The sequence below is a fragment of the Sylvia atricapilla genome, chromosome 1 (assembly GCF_009819655.1).
Source record: "Sylvia atricapilla isolate bSylAtr1 chromosome 1, bSylAtr1.pri, whole genome shotgun sequence".
NCBI lineage: Eukaryota > Metazoa > Chordata > Aves > Passeriformes > Sylviidae > Sylvia > Sylvia atricapilla.
The window spans coordinates 64,959,788-64,979,652 of record NC_089140.1 but is presented as its reverse complement, the minus strand read 5'-3'; the positions used below and the strand labels follow the sequence as shown (position 1 = coordinate 64,979,652).

The window sequence follows — 19,865 nt, the reverse complement described above, 5'->3', positions numbered from 1 at the left end:
GGGATGCTAATGCTTCAAATTTTTGACTGATTTGTAACAACTTCAGAAAATAATTTGCCTGGGTGAAATTTCTGCACTAAAAATGTTGTATTCTCTGTGCAAGCAAGCAATAACTTTGAGTTGTAATACCTAGGACAGATGGCTTAAACAATGTTAGGGAGCAACAAAGCAAAACTAGTCAATGAAATGCAGCAGGAGAAAACTCTAGCAAGAACTGTAGCTGATTAGGTGGTTAAATTCCTCTTAATTATGTAAATAATTTCATGGATAGATGGGGGAGGTATGGGAGGAGGGCAACAGAGAAAGCTAGATAGACTTTTAAATAGAAAAAGATGTCAAACTAAGGATTTTTTTTTTTTTTTGTCTTTCTCCCTAAAGGCATAACCTGGTGGGTGTATGGTATGAAGATTACTCTTGTCCCAAGGAAATGGTTCTAACATTTTTAATGTATGTGTTTTTCAGAAACTGTTGTCAGTACCTGGTATGGTAATAGGGTGTGAAAGTTTTATCACCTGTCCTGAGTTGTAGTGTAGGATGTGCACAAAGTATTCTATCACCATCTTCATGAACTGTTGAATCCAGGTGGGGCAGTGTTTTCCCAGGCCCCCTCCCTCTGGGGTGCCTCCTGTTAATGGCCCATCAATGCCTTGCCCATAACTCACATGGAAACTCCCTCCGGGAGCCATCTCTCTTTAATGGGCCATCAAGGAGCCCCTGTATGACTCATCATCCCATTGTGAGATGCTCCGCCCATGGGGAGGAGCCAAGCATGCTCACCTGGATATAAGCTGGGATTTGGGACAGTACAAGCAGTCCTTACCCACTGGATTCCCAGAGGACAAGAGTTACCAGACCTTTTCTACGAGATCATTGCTTCAGGAAGACCACCTCATCTGGACTGCTTCCATCACCCTCCTCAGGTTGTATTCTGATTCTGTCAGTGGTTTTTCGTATTATTGCATTTGTTTTATTATACTTTTTTTTTCCTTTCTTCCTCTTAAATTGTATTTCTGACTTTGAGCCTCTCACTTGTTTTCTTTCAAACCACCACAGCGCCATATATTTATGCTATATGTTGTGAAAAATACACGTTAAATTTTTTAAATGCAAAGTGAGCTATAAACAGCATAATGTATTTAGCTATTTAAGAGATGGACATGCACTTTTGTCTGCTGCTTCCAAGTGACCACTCCCCGGGAGCTGAGTATCCTCCTTCAGCCCTCCTACCACACCCAGGAGCTGCTATTCATTCCTGGCTATCCTTCTATCGAAATAACCATTCCACCTCAGGTATCCTTTACCAGAGAAAATAGATAAAAAATATTTATTTGATGTTCCCGTTCTTCTCAGTCATTTGCACTGGGATTTTCTTCTGTTCTGTTTCACAGAGATATTCTTCAGCTCTACAACCTGCTTGGATGATTGCAGAGGTCTCATATCAGTACAAGTGATTCCTGGATTCATTTAACCAGAAAAATATCTTCAATGCACACAGTTTTCATATATAATCCCTGTAACTTCTTTTAGTCAGAAATCTATATGTTAAGGTGCTTTCAAAAAGATTTAAGGGTTTATTTTCCATAGTTGAACAATAGTTTGTCCTTGAACAAAATCCAAAATGCCCATGGCAAGGCAGCAGTGACGGAAAACCTGCACCTTGTCCTCATTTTCAGGCTTTAGCCTAAGCCTTTGGCTGGCACACTGATTTAGAGCACCTCATTTTGACAGGTATTTTGGAGCATGCCCAGGAAAGAGCAGCACAAAGAGCCAGAAAGCATGAATGGTGTAGCAGCCCAAAGGCAGGCACAGAAATTGTGAGTGCACTGAACGTGTTGTTGCATCTAGAGAGGAGAGGAAAATGAGGAGTTTCAAAGGCTTAAGAGATTGATGCAGTGATGACTGTGATGGGCAAGGGTTGCACATCCGCTGTGTCCATGACCAGGGGTGAGTGGCTCAGTGTTCCACAGGAGAGATGTAGCTTCATGCTGGGAAGCACATACGTTCCAGCAGCACACAGACAAAGTGTGGACAGCAGGATACAGTCACAGGGAGAGGCTGGGGGTGGTGAGGGGCAGCCTGCTGCTCCAACATGCCATGCATTCGCACTGCTGCTGAGCAGCAGGCTGGTAGTTCCTGCAAAAGATTGTTGGGAGATCTGCTTTTTAGTCTGTGCTGCTTTAGAAAAGGCTGATACGCTTTACTACTCTTTTTTTCAGGCTCCTCCACTTACGTAGGAGTTGGAGAAAACAATTAGGGGCCTATAAATCAATAGAAGCTTGAAAATTACTGGCAAAACTGGAAAATTTGGCTTCTGGGAATAGCCAGGAGTTTAATGGAAGGGGTAGGTTGAAATTTCTGCTCTCCCTGATTCAATGAGCTTTCCTCTGCTTGTAAGAGTGTTTCCATGTCCAAGAAGAGCAAAAGCATTCAGGAGTGGGACTGTCTTGCCTCTTGTTTTGCAGTTTCTTAAAGGTCTTGGAGCTATCCTGATTTGGAAAAACAAATGCCAAAATAAAAAAATAATAATTGTCGTGGCATAGGAAAGCTGCAAGCTGCTCTCTTTCCAAGTCCAGTGATGTCAATGGCCCATGACTGTGCTGTTTCCTTTCAAATAACTGCATCTTTTAAAATACTTTTTGCCATGTATATTAACTAGATGTGGGGGGGTTTTGTAAAGTCATTTAAATTTGCTGTGAATATACCTTCTTGAGACAGATTTCTACAACAGTTCTCAGTTTCCTCAAGCACCCCCAGGATGGTCTTTAAAAATTGTATTATTTTTCCTTTGTAGATACAAAGGTTTGTTGGTTGGTTGGTTTGTTTGTTTTTTTTTCATTTTTCCACTGTGGCTCTCAATTCCTCCTCACGTACACATACACCCCAGGCTCGTAAACATGTGGGAAAATCTTCCCTTGCACCTCTGCTATCCCAGAGTCTCATTCTGCCAAGCCAAATTTGTGCATTAACAGTTAAATCACAGAGGAGTTTCTCCCGCATACCCCAGCAAGTTTCTGACAGCAGATGCATATTTGTAGAGCAGACACCAGGGGAATGTGTGGATGGCTACGGGGCACAGAGTTGGCTTTCCACATGATTTCCCTCTCACAGCCCAGAGACGTTGACTTTGGCAACATCATTTGTGATAGACCATGTATCATAGTTAATCAGATCTGCTGAAAGGCTATAAAGGCTTCTCACATTCTTCTCTTAAAAAAAAAAAAAAATAAAAACAAACCCAAAAAAACCCAGAAGGATGAAAAAAAAGATGTATTTTCTCATCCACATTATTTTTAACCATGGGTCTCTGGTGCATAGTCATTAAATATATTTTCAATCCTACTTAGCAGCATTTTCACATTCTTAAACTGATGTATTTCTGAGGAGCACAGTGTTTGTATGAGGCCAAAGTAAAATATACGGTTTTGCCTCTTCCTTTAAAGAAAACTTAATAATTAAGCTCAGATTGACACAGATCAAAACATTGGCAAAACTTGCTGGAAACAGTGACTCATTTTTTATTTCAATTAACAGTTTCTCAGTTTCATATATAAACAGTGAAACTGTCAAAAATAATTATCACAGAGGGAGGGAAAAATACCCCTATTTCACTCCAAGGTAAGGGAAACAGGCTAAAACAATAGCTGTGTGTACTGATCAGGCTATCAATGAACTAAACTGAATCAGAGATCCCTACTCTTGGCAGGGATCCCGTTGGTACTTATTTTTATGTTCTTTGAAATATTAATGTATTTGTCTAGCAACCTCTATTTGTTGAGGAAAGCTTTCAGCTTACAAATTTTGCAAGAGCAGAATTTTTTTTTTATTTCTTTCTATTGTGAAGAGGTAAAACTGGTGGGACTTTTACATTTATCAGAGACATTTAGTTTACTAATCACACTTTTAGCCTAAATTCTCCTTCCAAACATTCAATTTTAAAATCCTTTGTGTCTCTTTTTTGGCAGTCATTAAGATTTTCCAGTTGATTTTAGTTCCTTTGCTTCTTTCCTGAAAAATTTAGCTGAATCTGAACTAGTTATAAAATTACAAACTTCTTTTTGTTGCTCGTACAAACTCTGGCATATGAATACAGTGGGGAGAAAATTTCTTAAACATATTCTGAACTTTATCTCAAATATTGGTGAGTTAACTTATCTCCTGCAGACAAGAACATTCCCCTACTTCTTTACTTTTTGTTTCCTACCCTGTGTTGTATGTTTCCCAGGATACGTTTCAGGTTCACGAGTTTAAGTTGAGATAAATAGTCCTCTCTGAATATTATTTCCAGTGCTTGCTGAGACCATATGGAATTTTTACTTCCCGTATTTTGAGTAATTTGTGTATTTATTTAATGCCATATCCTCGTTTTGCCGTTGAGAATTCCAGTAAGAGCGAGTTTCCTGGGGCTGAGAAGACAGGGTCGGGTAGAGTTTGTGCTCAGCTGCAGGCTTCAGCCTAGGCTGAGCTTTGAGCCCATGAATAATCTCCCCAGAGCTGCTGAGATCACTGGTGCTCCTGACGCGTGTGTCGCGGTTGACTCGGTGTGACCTTGTTTGACTCCGGAGCGAAGGAAATGATGCCTCGCTTGACCAGAGCTGTTTGTTTCTAATTCGTCTGCATTTACATACCCTCCATGTCTGCTTTCCATTAACATGTGAGACTTTAGGGAGGGATCTTTTCACAAACAGTTACCACTGGCCAAACTAAACTCCACTGGGCACAGTTGGAGACCATCAAGTGCTTTTGAAAAACTGCCTGCATTTCTCCTTTCAGACCAATTCCCCACGGAGCCTGTGTGCTGACAACCAGTCGTGGCCAATGCTCATGCTTCTCTCTCCCCTATTGGTATCTTACTGCAAAGGAAAAGGAAAAACCCACTTTGGTGTTGCCTTATGAAGCTCAAAAGCCAGTTCACTGATTGTCCCTCGAAGTGGTTACTCAGATACTTTGTTGGGAAACATCCTCTTGTCTATGGAAATTTCCTTCAGCTGGATATTTTCATGAGCAATTACAGCCTATGTTATCTGAGCATAATAAAACTAAATGGCTTCCTGTCACCATAACCTCTGTTTAGTTTTATACTCATAATTTTCTGAATCTCTGCATGGTCTCTCCTTTCTTGGCCTAATTTTTGAACTAATTCCCTATTTTGATTTATTTTGCTATTATTTTGCCTGTGTTCAAATGCCTCTTTCAAAATTTTCTTTTGCAATCTCTCCCTATACATTTTTCTTCTTCTCTTAACCTCTCTTTATTTTTCAGGGTGGAAAGGGCTTAAGCCTTATTGCTCATTTTATTTTTTTAACTAGTACCTTGCCAAGTTTAGTTGAAGAAATAATTCTCTCTTATGGTTGCTACATGTCTTTTGTGTTTCCAACAGTCAGTGCATTTTCTGGGAACCACAGATTTATTTTATGGATAGAGCAGGACACACAGGGGAGGCACAGGAGGCACTGTTACTGAGCAAGCGTGTAGCAGATTAGCGAGGAAGCTATTGCTCAGTCTAATTCCAGCAGCACTCCTCTCTGAACCATCAGCTACTATCTGTTTCTGCCCGTTCCAGATCCACTCTTTCTCACCTGTAAAGCAACATTAATTTTTTTTTTTTTTAGATACATAGGTAGTTTGAGAGTGTTACTGTGAAAGATGGATTGAAACATTAGACCAATTGTATGATCAAAGGTAAAAGAGCTTCAGAGATAAAGTTTCTTGCCTGCACACATGCATTTTTGGGAATAGGGCCCTGGCTGAATATTCTATTGCTTACTAGCACATGTTTTGTCTCAATGTCAATGCCAGAATTTTAATTGCCTTTCTCCCTGACACTAGATATGTAGTCTAAGAAACTGATGTTGCACTGCATCTGGAGGCTGACATGAGACTGAAGTGACACATCCTTTGCCATGGAATATTTTTCTCCAGCTGTTCCTTTGTGGGGAGGGTTGTGGAGACTGCACCTGTGCACGCTGGGGTAGCAGCAGCCCAGGAAGATTCCCTGCCATAACATTTGTCTGTGAAACACATACTTTCTCCCTGAGGAAATGGGCTTATGTCAACAAGAATGGAAACTTCAAAAAAATCTGCATAGTGCTGGGAAAAGCTAAGCATCTTTGCTCTTAAATGTGTGGGGTGATTAATTTCGTGTGCCATATTCCTCACACACACATTCTTCTTCTTTTGCCAAAAGCTGAATATAATTGGCAGCCTGTGAATGTCCATAGTTGCCAGACAGCTTAAAACTGAGATACTGTGAAATGCAAACAAATGGAAATGTTTCTCCCTTGTGTAAGTATGCAAGAATTATTAAGCATTAAATAACACTTGCAAAGAGAATCATTTAAGATGGTCAAAGATGAACTTGGGGCTGTTCTCATGTACATACCTGGAGTAGTAGTCGAGTTCAAGTGGCCTGGACAAGAGGGTTCTTCTCTACAAACTGAATTTGTGCCCCCTTTTTTGGTTAGTGATGTAGCAGCTTCCTAAAATAGCTGTAGTAAGATGTAATCCTTCACAGAGATACCCTCACATGAGAGTAACTTATATTCACATAACCTACATTTTTTCCAGATGGGAGTAAATTGCGCTGATCCAAAATACCATTTCTGTTGATGTAGCTGTGTCCACGCTGGGGAAGGTGAGGTTTAGCTAGGTAGGCAGAACACAAGCAGCTTGTATATACCAAGAAGCTCCAAGATGAGAGGGGACATAGTGAGTCCTGCTGGTATTCCTACTGTCGGGACATCGGTCGTCTGCTTCAGTGAAGGAAAATTACTTGTATGTGCCTTGCTTGTTCTCTCACTCCCTTGCATTTTATCTTTTTATTTTCAGATACAACTTAGCCACAACAGGGCAAGGTCCAGAGGAGCTTCAGAAGCTCAGGAAATGGGGGAATCTGTTGTCATCTTTGCTGAAAGTCTGCCAGGTAAGAGATGTTTTTTCTTAGCCTCCATTTACCTTCTTTCCTCGTCTATTCTGAGCTTTTTAGATTACAAAAATCTTCTGAACATGCACAATTCATAACCATGTGTCAGTAGAGTGCCCGGGGAACTAAAATGCTGGTTTTAGTAAAGGTGAAAGGGTAACATTTCAACAGGGTAAATTAGAAAAAGAAGTGGCCAACCTCAACTTAGCTGCACTCTGAAAATAAAGAAAATTGTGCTTTTGAGAACTATGCCAACAGACTGAAAATATAAATCTTCTTTTACAAAAACACAATTGTACCATTACATTTTTTTGTGAACACATATGCTCAACATTTAAATGTATCTTTTGTTATAGATCAAAATATTTTTGAGTTATCTCTTCTGACCCACTTTATTTAGCATTAAATTCTGTCAGACCCTTCAAAGCACAGTGTTCCCCAATACTGCCATTAAGTTGAATCATACATGCATATGGTTTAATCCAAGCTGTCTCCAGCAGTTAGTCTCCTTCTGGAGAGTATCCAGATGTTGCTTGAAAAGGGATGACTGGGAAAGAAATAAACAAATTCACTTGACGAATTGGCCAGCGTATCTTTTGTCTCAGCCATCTTCCACTTCAAAAATCTTGTTCAAATAAAATAATTGTGCTTGAGACATAAGTAGAGCAGACTTTTTTCATCCCCAAAGGTCAAGGTTTTGTATAAAGATGGTAAAACATAATTATCCTAGGCAAATGGAAGTGGAAACTGAGGCCCAGCCTTTGGGATAAACTTAGTAGAAAAGCAAAGAGAGAAACCTTCGCAGTCCGGAATATTTGATCTTCTTCAAATATGAGCAAAATTCCTTTCTACATTAATCATCCTGTCTGCAAAACAAAATGTTTCTGCTCAGAGTGCAAAAATATGGCTAAACTATAATGCTCACTCTGCAGCTCTGGGCTACCAGGTGGGCAACAACAACTCTCTGACACTGCAAGAGCAGGCCATGTAAGGAAAAAGATGGTTATTCAGTTCTGCAAGGAAGGTACTGCAACATCACCACAAGGCCAAGGAGGCTAGCATTCCTGAAGTGGTTTTGCATGGTTATTTTTTAGGTTCACTCTCCACTTACATAACAACAGATGCATTCTCTATTTACAACATTAAAATAGACCGAGATTTTAAAAAAAAAAAAAAAGGACTCCCACTGCAAATGCTATGGCACTGATGGTTACTACTGATACACCCATGTCTTTCTCCTCCAAAGCCAGCTACATGCTGCCTCAATCTGTCATGAAATGCCTGTAATCTCAGAGCCATAATGTAACAGCAATATGCAAGGAAATGAACCCAAAGAAAAAGTGTCTGCTTGGCAATCAGAAATTGGAATTTGTCCCTTAAAGTGTTGGTATGTTCCTGGATCGCCCTAGATTCCAGTTTCCACTAGATATTTTCTGTTGGAAGAAAGAAATATCTCGGCTAGGCCTGAAGGCACCTGTTGGAAGGTGTTCTAAAACACAAGGACTGTCGATAGCAAAGATCAGGCTATGCTGGTGGCAGATGTTTTGTGCTTGATTGTGACTGGAAGGAAAATTTCCTACCCAGGAACTGTCAAGCACAAGACGTCTGCAGTGTATTAAGAGCTTTAGAAATAAAATACCAGGTTGTGATGGAGGTTTGCTTTATGTGAAGTTTCTCTCTCATCAAAATAATTTTCAGGAAGAATTGTTTTTCCTTTTCCAACACCTTTTTTGACATTTCTGATACAGAAAAGACTTGTGTTGTAGTCAAAATAACTCTGTTATGAAATGTAGATGTAGGTAGGGTAAGAAGAAGTTATAACTGATATGTTTGAAGGGTTCCTGCAAAGAGTTCTCACACATGAAATAAAAATGTGTGCCCTAACACCTCTCAGCCTTCCCATGTTGTAAACAAATGTGGAAATGGAAAGGGCAAATTCTCAGCTGTGAGCCAGGATTAAAACAAGCAGCAAAGCCTATCTTCTCTGAGTTCCATGTTGTGGTACCCTCCTCCCCCCTTGCCCAGCACCTCCACCACTGTGAGGATTTTAAACCAGTTGCCCATACTAAATCCTGGACCTGAGACCAGCTGAGGACATGAAGAATCCTTCATTTTGGTGGATGATGATTTTCAGAAAGAGCAGTGCCCTTTTGCACCTGTGCAGAGGTTTGGACAGCCACAGAAAGGTCCTGGTGGAACTGAATTGTTGGACAGAGAGCAGGTGATGAGGTTAAAAGTGCATGATGGCTGTGGTTCACCACTCGGGTATCAGCAATGCAGACATGCCTCTGTGTGTTTGGATTCCAGTCACATGACTCTGAATGCACCTGTCTAAATCGAGGGGCTGCTCAAACCCTGAGCTGTCCTCAGCCAGACACCCCAAACCCTCCCAGATTTACCTTCAACACTTACTGGGGATTGCTGCAGTGGACGGCAGGGCACTGTGCTTAAGAAATGAAGTCTGGAGAGAAATCAGTCTTCTATGAGATTATTTCATGCTTTTTGGCTTCTCTGATTCAGCCTAGTGCTGAACCTCTCCCTTCTCTCCCACTTCCATTCGCCCCACGAGGCCTCCCTGACCTTGCAATCCACCCACAGTTTCCATGTTACTGTCAGCCTCCTTTCACTTGACTGATGAGAAATATGTGATTATTCAACACATCATAAAAATGGCCAGAGCAAATGAAGGAGAAATCTGGAAAGTATTTATAGAAAATCTGTAAACAATCATTGCAATCCAGCTATTCAAAACTGTGGACACATTAGCTTATTAGCTGTAAAGCTGTCAGATTCTCTTTTGTTATTTCACCTTTTTTAAAAATTAAGGGCTGCTTTGTTACACTCATAACCATTTTGTATTTCAGAGACTTCTGTTGGCAGACACAATTTCTGTTTTGAGCTCACAATAAGTAAGATTTTTTTCCTTTTGACTACCTATCATTTCATTGACTTCAAAGGTTTGACCAGCACCGATTCACTGATGTTCCTTGTGTGCTAAAAGGCTTCTTGAGGCAGCTTCAAGCACATGCATCTGATTGCTGTGTACAGCTCAACATCAGATTCAGATAAGCAGGAAGGAGGAGGTGAGAAAGGAAAAACTGTGAAGCTCTTCTGGGAAACAGCACAATGCAGTGGTGTGGTGGGGCACACTTGCAAAGTCTCCCTTTTCTCTGCAGGAGAGGCTGAGGTGTTTCTTACTCACCATAGCGTGATTTAACCAGAGCGGGATGACTCCATCAAGGCTTTTGGGGTAAACCAGCTCTCGGTTGTAGGTATACAGTGTCCAAAAGGATATACACACAAACTGGAACCAAAGGGAAAGAAATTTAAAAATGAAAGAAAAAAAAGAAATTTATAAATGGAAGACAAACATAACTGATAGCATTTGGTTAGTGCTTTCATTTCTGAGAAGGCAAAATGTCTCCATGGTTTTTTACATGAAGAACTATGACATTGCCAGATAAACTCGTGTTATCTCACATTTACTCAGAGATGCAGTGTTTTGCACTGATACTGAGAGAAAAAAACCCAGCTTTATAAAACTGCCAACACTGACATTTTCTGTGGGATCTGAGATTAGCTGCTGCTTTTTTTTTTTTTTTTTCCCTTTTCCTTTGCAGACGGGATCTTTTGATGGTCAGGTAGTTCTCCTCAAGGGACTGTCTGTCAAGCCTTTGTTTTGCTCAGTAACAAAGTAAAAACAGATTTTGATAAGGCAATTCATGTAAACTTACCCTTTACCTTCATAATTCATAAGCCTAATTCCTAAACTGCAGGTGAAAGCTGTACACTGTGGGCACCCATTTTTTTCCCCCAATAGAGCAGGAATTACAGTGGGACAACTTAACCGGAGGACATGATCCCTGGTATCAGTTACTGATACCTGAAAGCTGATTTGCAATTTTTGGCCCGGCTTTGTATTTGAGTACACTTTGTGCTTGGGGTTAGAAATCAGGGGTGTAAGATGCTGGAAGAGTGAAACTATTCCACAGTCCTGAGGGCATGGTGAGGATGCCTGGGGGGATATGAGAGCAGCATAGTGAACACTGCTGTGCAGGGAAGATAATTATCCAGTCTCTCTGACTCCATCCCTGGCAGGGCTTTTTTATGGAGCCAGCTAGCTGAGCTGCTTGTGGACCATGTTTAAGCAGTTTTTCTTAGCCCTCTGAGATTCAGCTGTGGCTGCAGGCATCACTCTCACAGAGTCTACCTGCACGTATAAATAACTCATCAGTTCCTGTCCAACCCACGGCATTTTGATAAACAGCATTGTCTGTGAGGGAGTAGGTGATCCATGATGAATCTGACGTAGGCTGTGACTATAATTATTTTTCTGTGAATCTGTTTCACTCCAGTGCTTATTTAAAGCTACTTTGGCATCAAAGAAGGAGATGTGAGGTTTTGCTGCCTCTTAGGTACCCTCTCGCATCCTCCTGACCTGTGCTGCCCTTCAGAGAAAAGCCCTAAGTTGATAAATCCTCAGCTATTTGGACCATGAGATTAAGAGAGAGGTTACACCTCATTCACCCTTTGGGGTCAATCTGTGTCCACTTGAGGACAGCAACCCTAATGTTTGTGCAAGAGGCTTTGCTCTCAACCGTGACAGGCTCAGCATTGTTTCTTCTTCTAAATGGTCCAAATCCATTCCAAATTCGATGGTAAAAGAAACCCCTTAATTCTTACCTATGTCATACACATACTTTTGGTTCTAGACAGCTCTAACCATTTATGCAAATGTTATTTTCATGTACAGAGAACAAAGGGTACTTACTGTGGACACTGGGAAAGCCAGGACACTGAAAAGAAGGTCTCTGCTGGAAATTACGGGCTTAGCACATCGCAGTTTCTTAATTAGTCTCAACACATCAGCCAGGAAGGACACCCCATAGAAGACAGCCTGCAAAAACTAAAGTAATTACACCTAATGAGGAAAACTCATCCAGCTTTCATTAGCATGTTCCTCAATGAAATCTGTTCTTGCTCTTCAGGGAGCTGTTTTTGTTCATGAGCTGCAAGCCTGTGTGAGAGAAATAGCTGTTGGCTAAATCTCTTTTACTAACCCAAACTGATTAAATAAAGTTGGTCAGGAGATAACTTTAACAGTATCCCAGTTAATAGACTAAACAGAGATGTGTGATGTGACTCAGATGGGTGAAATGAGGGGACATGTTGAAAGGCAGCTCTGTCACTTCTTCTATGTTAATGGTTGACCACTGGATGTATTTGAGCAGGAGAGAACAAATTATGCCAGGATATATTTCCTGTAAAGCAATTGCTAGATAGTTTTTTCCACTATTTAGCCAACACAGGTACTTCTTTCTAGGGACTCACAGTACAGTTGATCTCTGTGCCAAGTAGCTCAAAATGATCTAAGATGAGAATTAGGTGCAGAAGTTACAAAACCAGAACCACTTCTGCTGAATTCAAAGGGATTCAAGAAAGGGTTCCAAGTGCTTAGAAGTAAAGATCCAGACATCACCAACTAAAAATGAAGTTTTACTTAATTTTAAATGAAACAGTTTATAACTCATGAATTTTAGGATTGGGAGGTTGTGTTTTGGTTTGAAGTTTTATTCCTTCTTTCTTTAAATAATTTATAAGTACTGAGGGTGGGATTTTTTCGGGAGGACACTAGGAGGATTTAGTAAAGACTTTGATACATGCACAAATGATGAGTAAAGTTGTTGTATTATTGTGGTTTAAACCAACATTGCTTTTCTCACTGCTTCATTTTCTCTCCTAACACTACACAGCAAATCAAGATGAACCAGATTTGTCAGACACACAATGGCAGAATAGAACCTTGCAGAAAAATACTTCTCCCGCTGCCTTGCATTTAGCAAGTTCAGTTCACTTATTAATAAGGTTAAGTTGTCCCAGAGTGACGCAATATGGGAAATGCAGCCTACTGCAAACTCTGGATCAGCTAGTCATGCTTAAATGGAAAGATGGCTACAGCTTTCAGGATGAGATCTCTTTTGCCATAATCTTACTCTGAATCAGATATTTATTTAGAGCAAAGTCTCTGAAGTTGTGGCTGGTTACTTCATCAGTTTCTGAAGAAGCTAAAAAGGGTGGTGCTTGGGAGGGGACAGGATTAGTGCAATGTTTTTCCATCAGAAATTCCTTTACTATCAAAATATATGAGGGGAGGAGGAGACTATGATTTCACCATGCCTGTTGTCAAACAAGGGCTTCTGCAAGATTTAGTTTTCAGAGGCTGAGTCTTCCTGGGCAGCAAAATTACTATAGTTCGCAGTTTTCTGCAACCATCCCCAAACATTTTGTTTCTTCCCAGCTCAGGGAAAAAATACAGTCTTTCTTCCCTATCCTTTCCACAGCCCAGAGAGCCACGACTGTAAGTACCACTGTTGGATTGTCCCTCTCCCTGCGCAGACCCACAGCAGTGGGGGGAGGGAGGTGCTGACACAGGTGGGCAACTGGCCCATGGTCACCCAGGACCAGGTATCAGAGGCTGTGCATCACCCAGTTCGGCTGCAAACCCTCGTATTTCCTATCAAGGCCAGGGTGAACAGACATATCTTAACACAAAACAAAACAAAACATAACAAAAAAAACCAAAAAAAAACAAAACAAACAAAAAAAAAAAAAAAAAACCCCAAGCAGCTTCACCAGAACCCACATAGGTTTCTGTTCAATTCTGAGGCACGCAAAGCAGCTCTTTCAAGTGTGACATTTCCCTCCCCATTATCACAATTAGCAGGCACCTATTTCTGTTAGTAGGAATTCAGCCCTCCAAGGCATGGAAGTGAAGTCCATGTTGGGGTGCAGTGTACATAGACACAAAGACATGTTCAGCCCAAATGTCTCTCCCAGTCCTTGGCCTCACAAGGACACCAATACCAAGTCCTCGAAGAGCTAAGAAAAGCCTGGTAATAAACAGAAGCTCTTGTTACTTGTAGAGTCAGCAGTAACTTTCTGTAAAAGGCATGAAAAATGAACATGAGGGTGGTGACAGTCCAGTGATACATGGTGACTAATTGCCAATAAAGCAATTAGGGAGAAGCCTGGTTCCCAGAGGATGGGGCTATTATTATCTTGTTCATGGTCAGCCTTACATTAATCATGGGACAGGGATAGGCTGCTTCTTTCTCCGCTTCAAAATTAACTAAAATAAACATTACTGAAAAGAAACAGTCCCAAAACAGCCACATTCTCAGCCTGGTAAATATTCTGTTATACACAGGGGAGGACAATGTTATCTTGTGTATGGAAAATTCTTATCTGAATGTGTAACCTGACCCATTTCTTTGGCTATGGAGAAGAACAACTCCTGAAGAAGCTTGAGCTCAGCCTCAGGAGCTTGGATTTGTGCTGCTGTAGCTCTACCCTTGTTCATCACCATAGTTTCAAAAGGTATTTCAGACACTTTAGTGATCACTCTGTTTTTACAAGAGCAATGGAAGGCTATACAAGTAGTTTTCAAATAAAAAAAAAATGAACTTAGCTAGGATCATCCCTATTACTGTGCAGTCTGGCATTGTACACCCCCAGAAGATCAAAATCTGAGCTCCAAACCCACTGGGGTTATTGTTGTAAGAAAGGCCCATCCAAAACTTGTAGCCCTCCACTAAAGGGAAAATGTTGACATTAAAAAAAAAAAAAAAAAAAAAAAAAGAAACAAAACAAAATGTAAAAACATCAAATTATTCCAGATGTCCTGCGAATTTCCCAGGCAGCAGTGCTGGCACTCACAAATCCATTGCAGGCGCTCATGGAATATAAATCCACTGGCTGTAAATAGAAAGGATTCCCTAAATTGTTCCCACACGAACAGAAGGAAGACTGGAAGCATTCAGAAAGCTAATGATTAACCCAAAGAGGAGAATATGGATATGATTATCCCTGCTGGAGAGAGGCTGCTTTCCCCTCTAGACCCTGCAGAGTTCCATGATGCTGGGTGCTGCAGAAACATTTAATTTGGCCAGATCAATTTTCCAAACTGAGACTCACAGTGACAAAGACAAAGCCCAATTTTTATCTGGTGCAGTGATCAAAAGGGTGTTTCTGTTTAACTAACCTGACATGATTTACTTTTGTGTATAATATCTTGCCATATGTGTATATTGAAATATACAACTAGTACAAATAAATTGGACTCCAAGCTCTGCCCTTTAGGGAGGGATAAATCCAATATTCGGAGCAAGTTATTAGACATGAAAGTCAATATTTAGTGTAGACACACATCCATTCACATGATAGTGTCCTGGAAAATATCTTTACTAAATACTGGGCCTATTCTGAAATAAATACAAAGCAGCTTTCAGGACAATTGAAAAGTATTTCCATTACGAAAAACAAAAGCATAAGGAATAAATTGGGGCAGAAATGCAATTAATAGTTTTTAAAGGTGCACTGTGCTCATTATGCAGTGATTTACTAATGGATTTACAGCAGTGAGCAGATTTTTATGAGCTCAGATATTTCAGGCAATGAATGATTCCACTTGCATTGTTTTGTGTCACAGATGAAGGAAATGAATACGAAACTGTTTCTATCTGTCATTTCTGCTTCTTCAATAATAGGTCAACGAACCTCCTTGATACAAAGCCCAGTTATCATTTTTTTCCCCCTACAAAAATATTTCCTCTCTGAATCTTGATTACTATGATCATTAAGAAAATGAATCTAAAGCAATGTCAGAGCTCTGGCTCTCTTGGGAGAGGCACATGACTAGCAAGGAATTGAATGAGGTGCTAAAAGAGGGTCATATCTAGAAGGAATTCTTCCAACATCTCTCCAGCATAACTGGGAGACAAGCAGCATTTCCATCCCCAGAAAATATTACTTTTCCCAGTATTTCCATTTCAGATCACAGTCAGGCAGCCAGAGCAGCTTTCCACAGAAAGAAATTTTCAAATGCTCTTCTAAAGAGATAAGAGAATTTTTGGAGAGAAAATTTCCAAGTGATTCAGACAGCCAGTGCCAGAAGCCAGGCAATCCCAGTCTGGCAGGACACAGGCAGAAGAGCTGGACAAAGGCTGTCTCTGTGTTCCTGGCTCTGGGGAAGCCTCCAAGGCACTGCCCAGGCCTGCCCAGCACAGCAGATCCACTGAAGCAGGACAGCCCAGTGTGAAGCTCCTGCCTACTCTTCTTCCCCACAACCAGACCTCCTGACACCTCCCTGACATGTTTTCCAGGACTGAGTCCAGACTGACAGAAGTTCAAGGTGTTGGATGTGCACCCAATGGACAAGTGTGGTTGACAGGCACCTCTTGTTCCCCAACGTTCCTCAGGCAACCATGAGGAGTGACTTAATGCCAGACCACGGGATGAGTCTTTTAGGTCCAGTGGAGCCCCACAGAGAGCACTACAGCATGTGGGACATGTTGTCTTCTCACCCTCTTTCTATCTTATACAGCAGCTCAAGAACCTTTTGCCACCTTTTTGCTGCTGCTTTACCAAAAAATGCTACCAAGTTCATCAGCAGAAAGGGGGTGACAGCATTTCTTTCCCTAATCCCTCTTCATTTTTCAGCAATCCTTTCTTGAAATAAATAAACCTCTGAAGAAGAAGGACTACCATCCATGAAGGAGTAATTTTGCACACCCTGTCCCATTGCCACGTTTTTTGCATGAGAGATAGGCAATATCTTCAGCCCAAACCATTTCCCTGTTGGCTGGCAGCTCCATTTTAGCACTGGGATCAGATCAATGAGTGATTAGAAGTTGGGATTTAAAGGACTGGGGAAGTGGAGCAAGAGCCCTCACTCATGAAGAATTAATAAGCCCTGAGCTGTTCAGCAAATCTGTACATGAGCTGGCAAAGGGAGCAAATACTGAGGTGGTACACTTTTGTGAATGTGGTGGGGGTTTTTTCCCTGTCAAAGCGACCTGACTGTAAAATTGCCCAAGAATCTCAGGATACTGAGTGCCTGAGCAATCAAATAGTAGGCAAGAACCAGTGTTGATAAGTGCAATGAAAAGCATTTCAGGAAAAAAAAAAAAAAAAAAAAAAAAAAAAAAAAAAAAAAAAAAAGCAGTTTCAATTATATATTTTTCAACAGCGGGTTCTATATTATCTATCAGCATCCAGTGAAGAAATGTTGAACTCAGTGCAGACAGCTCTCTCAACGTGCTGTCTTCTTGCCTACCAGCGATCAAAAAAGACAAAGTTAAGAGTAGTCAAGACGAATTAAACTACAAACAAGAAAACACCTTTAAGCCATTGTAAAAACCTATTATATGTTCATAAGTTGACCACCATGGCCTGCCCCACCTACCCTCTCCTGAAACTTGAAAAACTGCTGCAAAGGGTGACACGGATACTTTAGTGAAAGAAGCAACCCTTTGTGAAGAGAAATTAAAAAGGCTTGGGCTTCCAGCTTGCAGAAAAGAGTAACTGTGAGGATAATCTAATGCCACACTAATGAGTGGCAACAAAAACGTGAGCAGAGATGGATGATTAGATTACAACACAGAAATAATGAGGCATCCAGTACAGTTGTCAAGGAAGTAGGTTTACACCAACAAAATTAACTGCTCTTTCATGCAAGGCACACTTGCCTCATGGCACAGAGGATAGGGAAAGTACCAGAAGTATGAACAGGGATGTTTTGCCTTTAGATAGATGAAAGGAAGGCTTTGAATGGGTATTAGTTACCTTAGACTGTATTTTTTGGGGGGCTGGGTTACTCAATATGCTAGTGGGACAGTAAAGCCATGGAAACTTCATTTCATGCTTGTACGTGCTCTTGCCTTGTGCAACCTTTCCCTCACCATCCACTGCTGGTTACTAAGGGAAGCTGGATGATAATTTCAGTGAGTATTTCTTCGTCCCAAAATACTGGGAGGTTGGTTACTTGCTTTGTCCTTTTGACCTCATGCTTTAGAGCTCAGTGGTAAATCTCATTATAACGGTGCCAGGGGATGGGGGTGGAGATGCTGTTATGCCTGAAAGTATGGGTGGTCTTTTAGCGGGGTCAGCTATCCCCCCAAAATGTCTATATTGATAAACAGACAACATCACAATTAACAGTGCAAATGCCACCTGACTGCAGTGGTATATATGTGTCCTCCTCATCCTTGCCCAGCTGGCTTGGCCACTGAGGAGGGCACTGGGGCTCCCAGAACCCCCAGGTTGCTGTGGCCACTTCACTTGCCACTCACTGCCTCTTGGTTGCAAATCTTTGGCAGAGTCACAGAATGACTGAGGATGGAAGAGAACCAAATTCCCCACCTCCCTGAAGGTCTCCAAAAGCCCCCACTTGGAGCTGGGGAGACTTTAGGCTTCTACTGAACTCCAGCATAAGGTGCCTCTCTCTGAAGGGTAAAGGCAGAATCAAACAGACCAGACCTCTCACGGATGGATATTTAACTCTGACGGTCACACAGGATGGATGAAAGGCTACATAGGTCCCTGTGGTCATCCTCCAAATTAGCAAGTGTGCCTGAAATTTTTTCCTTGTAGGAAACCTCTCTTTTTTTCCACCTGGTCTTTCCACCCCACCAGCACTACTTCCCCAAGCTGCTGATGAATGCCTTGGACTTTGAACAAGCCTTCTCCCCTGAGTATCCCATGTACTTTCACTTTGATCTCTATCCTGTGAAATGTTAGCACATTAGAAGAACCAGAATACATTACAGCCTCTCTTTTTCTGTGTGCTTTTAGGAAATGTACAACCAGTTGATAGCACTGCTGAAACTCATGTATATAATATCACTAGCACCTCTCTCCACAGGCTGGAATTTCTTTCCCTTGTGTTCTCTACTGATTGTCAAATGAAGCAGGTACTCTGAATGGCTAAATTAGCATGGTGCTCTGCTTTGTTTCACTTTTCCTGTAATTTAGAGGACATAAAAGCCTTTTTCAAAAATTGAAGCAAAACTCCAAGCAGTGTTGAAATGTTTTTAATCAAAGGCTAGAAAACAAGCACCAAACTTGTATGTGTCCTGGCTGGACATACCACCACTTTTCTGTCCTTCTCCTCATGACAATGTGTCTTTTATAAGGAGGCAGCTAGCTTCAAAATACTTTCTAAAAACCAAGCATCTCACCAGTCAATATTCTTTCTGCATGGAACCCATGAATACATTTCACAGCACAAGCACAGATGCCTCCTTAGTTTCCTTCGGGGTAAAAACCACCAAAGGAAGCAGTTTAACAGCAGCAAATACACCAGCTGCATATGTCTTGAGGCACAGATGGCAGACAAACAAATAGACATATTGGTATCACTGTAAAACATGATTTGCTTACCAGATTGAGGACTGTCAAATATTTCCACTGCCCACCATAAAGGAACACTTCAGATGGCCGCTCCTCTGTCTTTATGTGTGTGATGGAATAGGCAACGAAAAAATACCAGACAAAAGCAAGGCAGTGGTACGTGGCAAGAGTAGAGATTTCCATGCTTCAGCCGAGAGCCACTGACAACGGCTCCAAAAGCAGCTTTTCTCTTAAGGTGCTCAGTGCATGGGATAAGGCAAGGCAGGAGGGTTTCCTTCAGAGCAGCCTCGGGACACAATGCCACTTTGCTCTTGTCAAAAGGAAAAAACACAAGGCTGCGAACTTTGCTTCTATTTGTTTCCCTTTTTCACTGTACAGATAGGCTGGGGGGTGGGGGGGATGAGAAGAATAGGCTTATTCCCTGGATTTAAATGCCTTGCTCAAGATTAACAAAGATTAGTTGCAGAGTTACATAAGTTTTGGGTTGGGTTATTTTTTTTGCAAAAGTAGGGGGGACTTTTGCTGTTGATTTTGTGTAACAGGCTGTCATGTGTTGGGTAGAGAGTGAAAACAAGTGGCATTTTCCTCACTTGTAGCTCTGTGTGCAGCCATGTCTCTAGCTCAGCTTGGGAAGCCTCTGTGACTGTTTTTGCCTTGTGCCAAAGAAAGAAGTGGGAAATGTAATGGCCCGTGAAAGAAAAACCTAGTTGATTTGTTGATAGGCTAAGGAGGTGGCAAGGAAGCTGACAGGATTCAT

At 41.3% G+C, this 19,865-nt stretch overlaps 1 protein-coding gene across 1 annotated transcript in view; it reads right to left on the bottom strand.

Annotated features, from left to right (window-relative positions):
* Positions 1-19,462, bottom strand: part of ADTRP (androgen dependent TFPI regulating protein) — a 31,380-nt gene extending 11,918 nt beyond the window's left edge. Inside the window, exons 1-3 of the mRNA XM_066324654.1 lie at positions 19,139-19,462; positions 11,691-11,825; positions 10,122-10,223 (exon numbers count right to left, since the gene is read on the bottom strand). Coding sequence (XP_066180751.1) covers positions 10,122-10,223; positions 11,691-11,825; positions 19,139-19,291 — 390 coding nt within the window. The 5' untranslated portion in view covers positions 19,292-19,462. The remainder of the gene's footprint in view (positions 1-10,121; positions 10,224-11,690; positions 11,826-19,138) is intronic.
* Between the last annotated feature and the right edge of the window lie 403 nt (positions 19,463-19,865).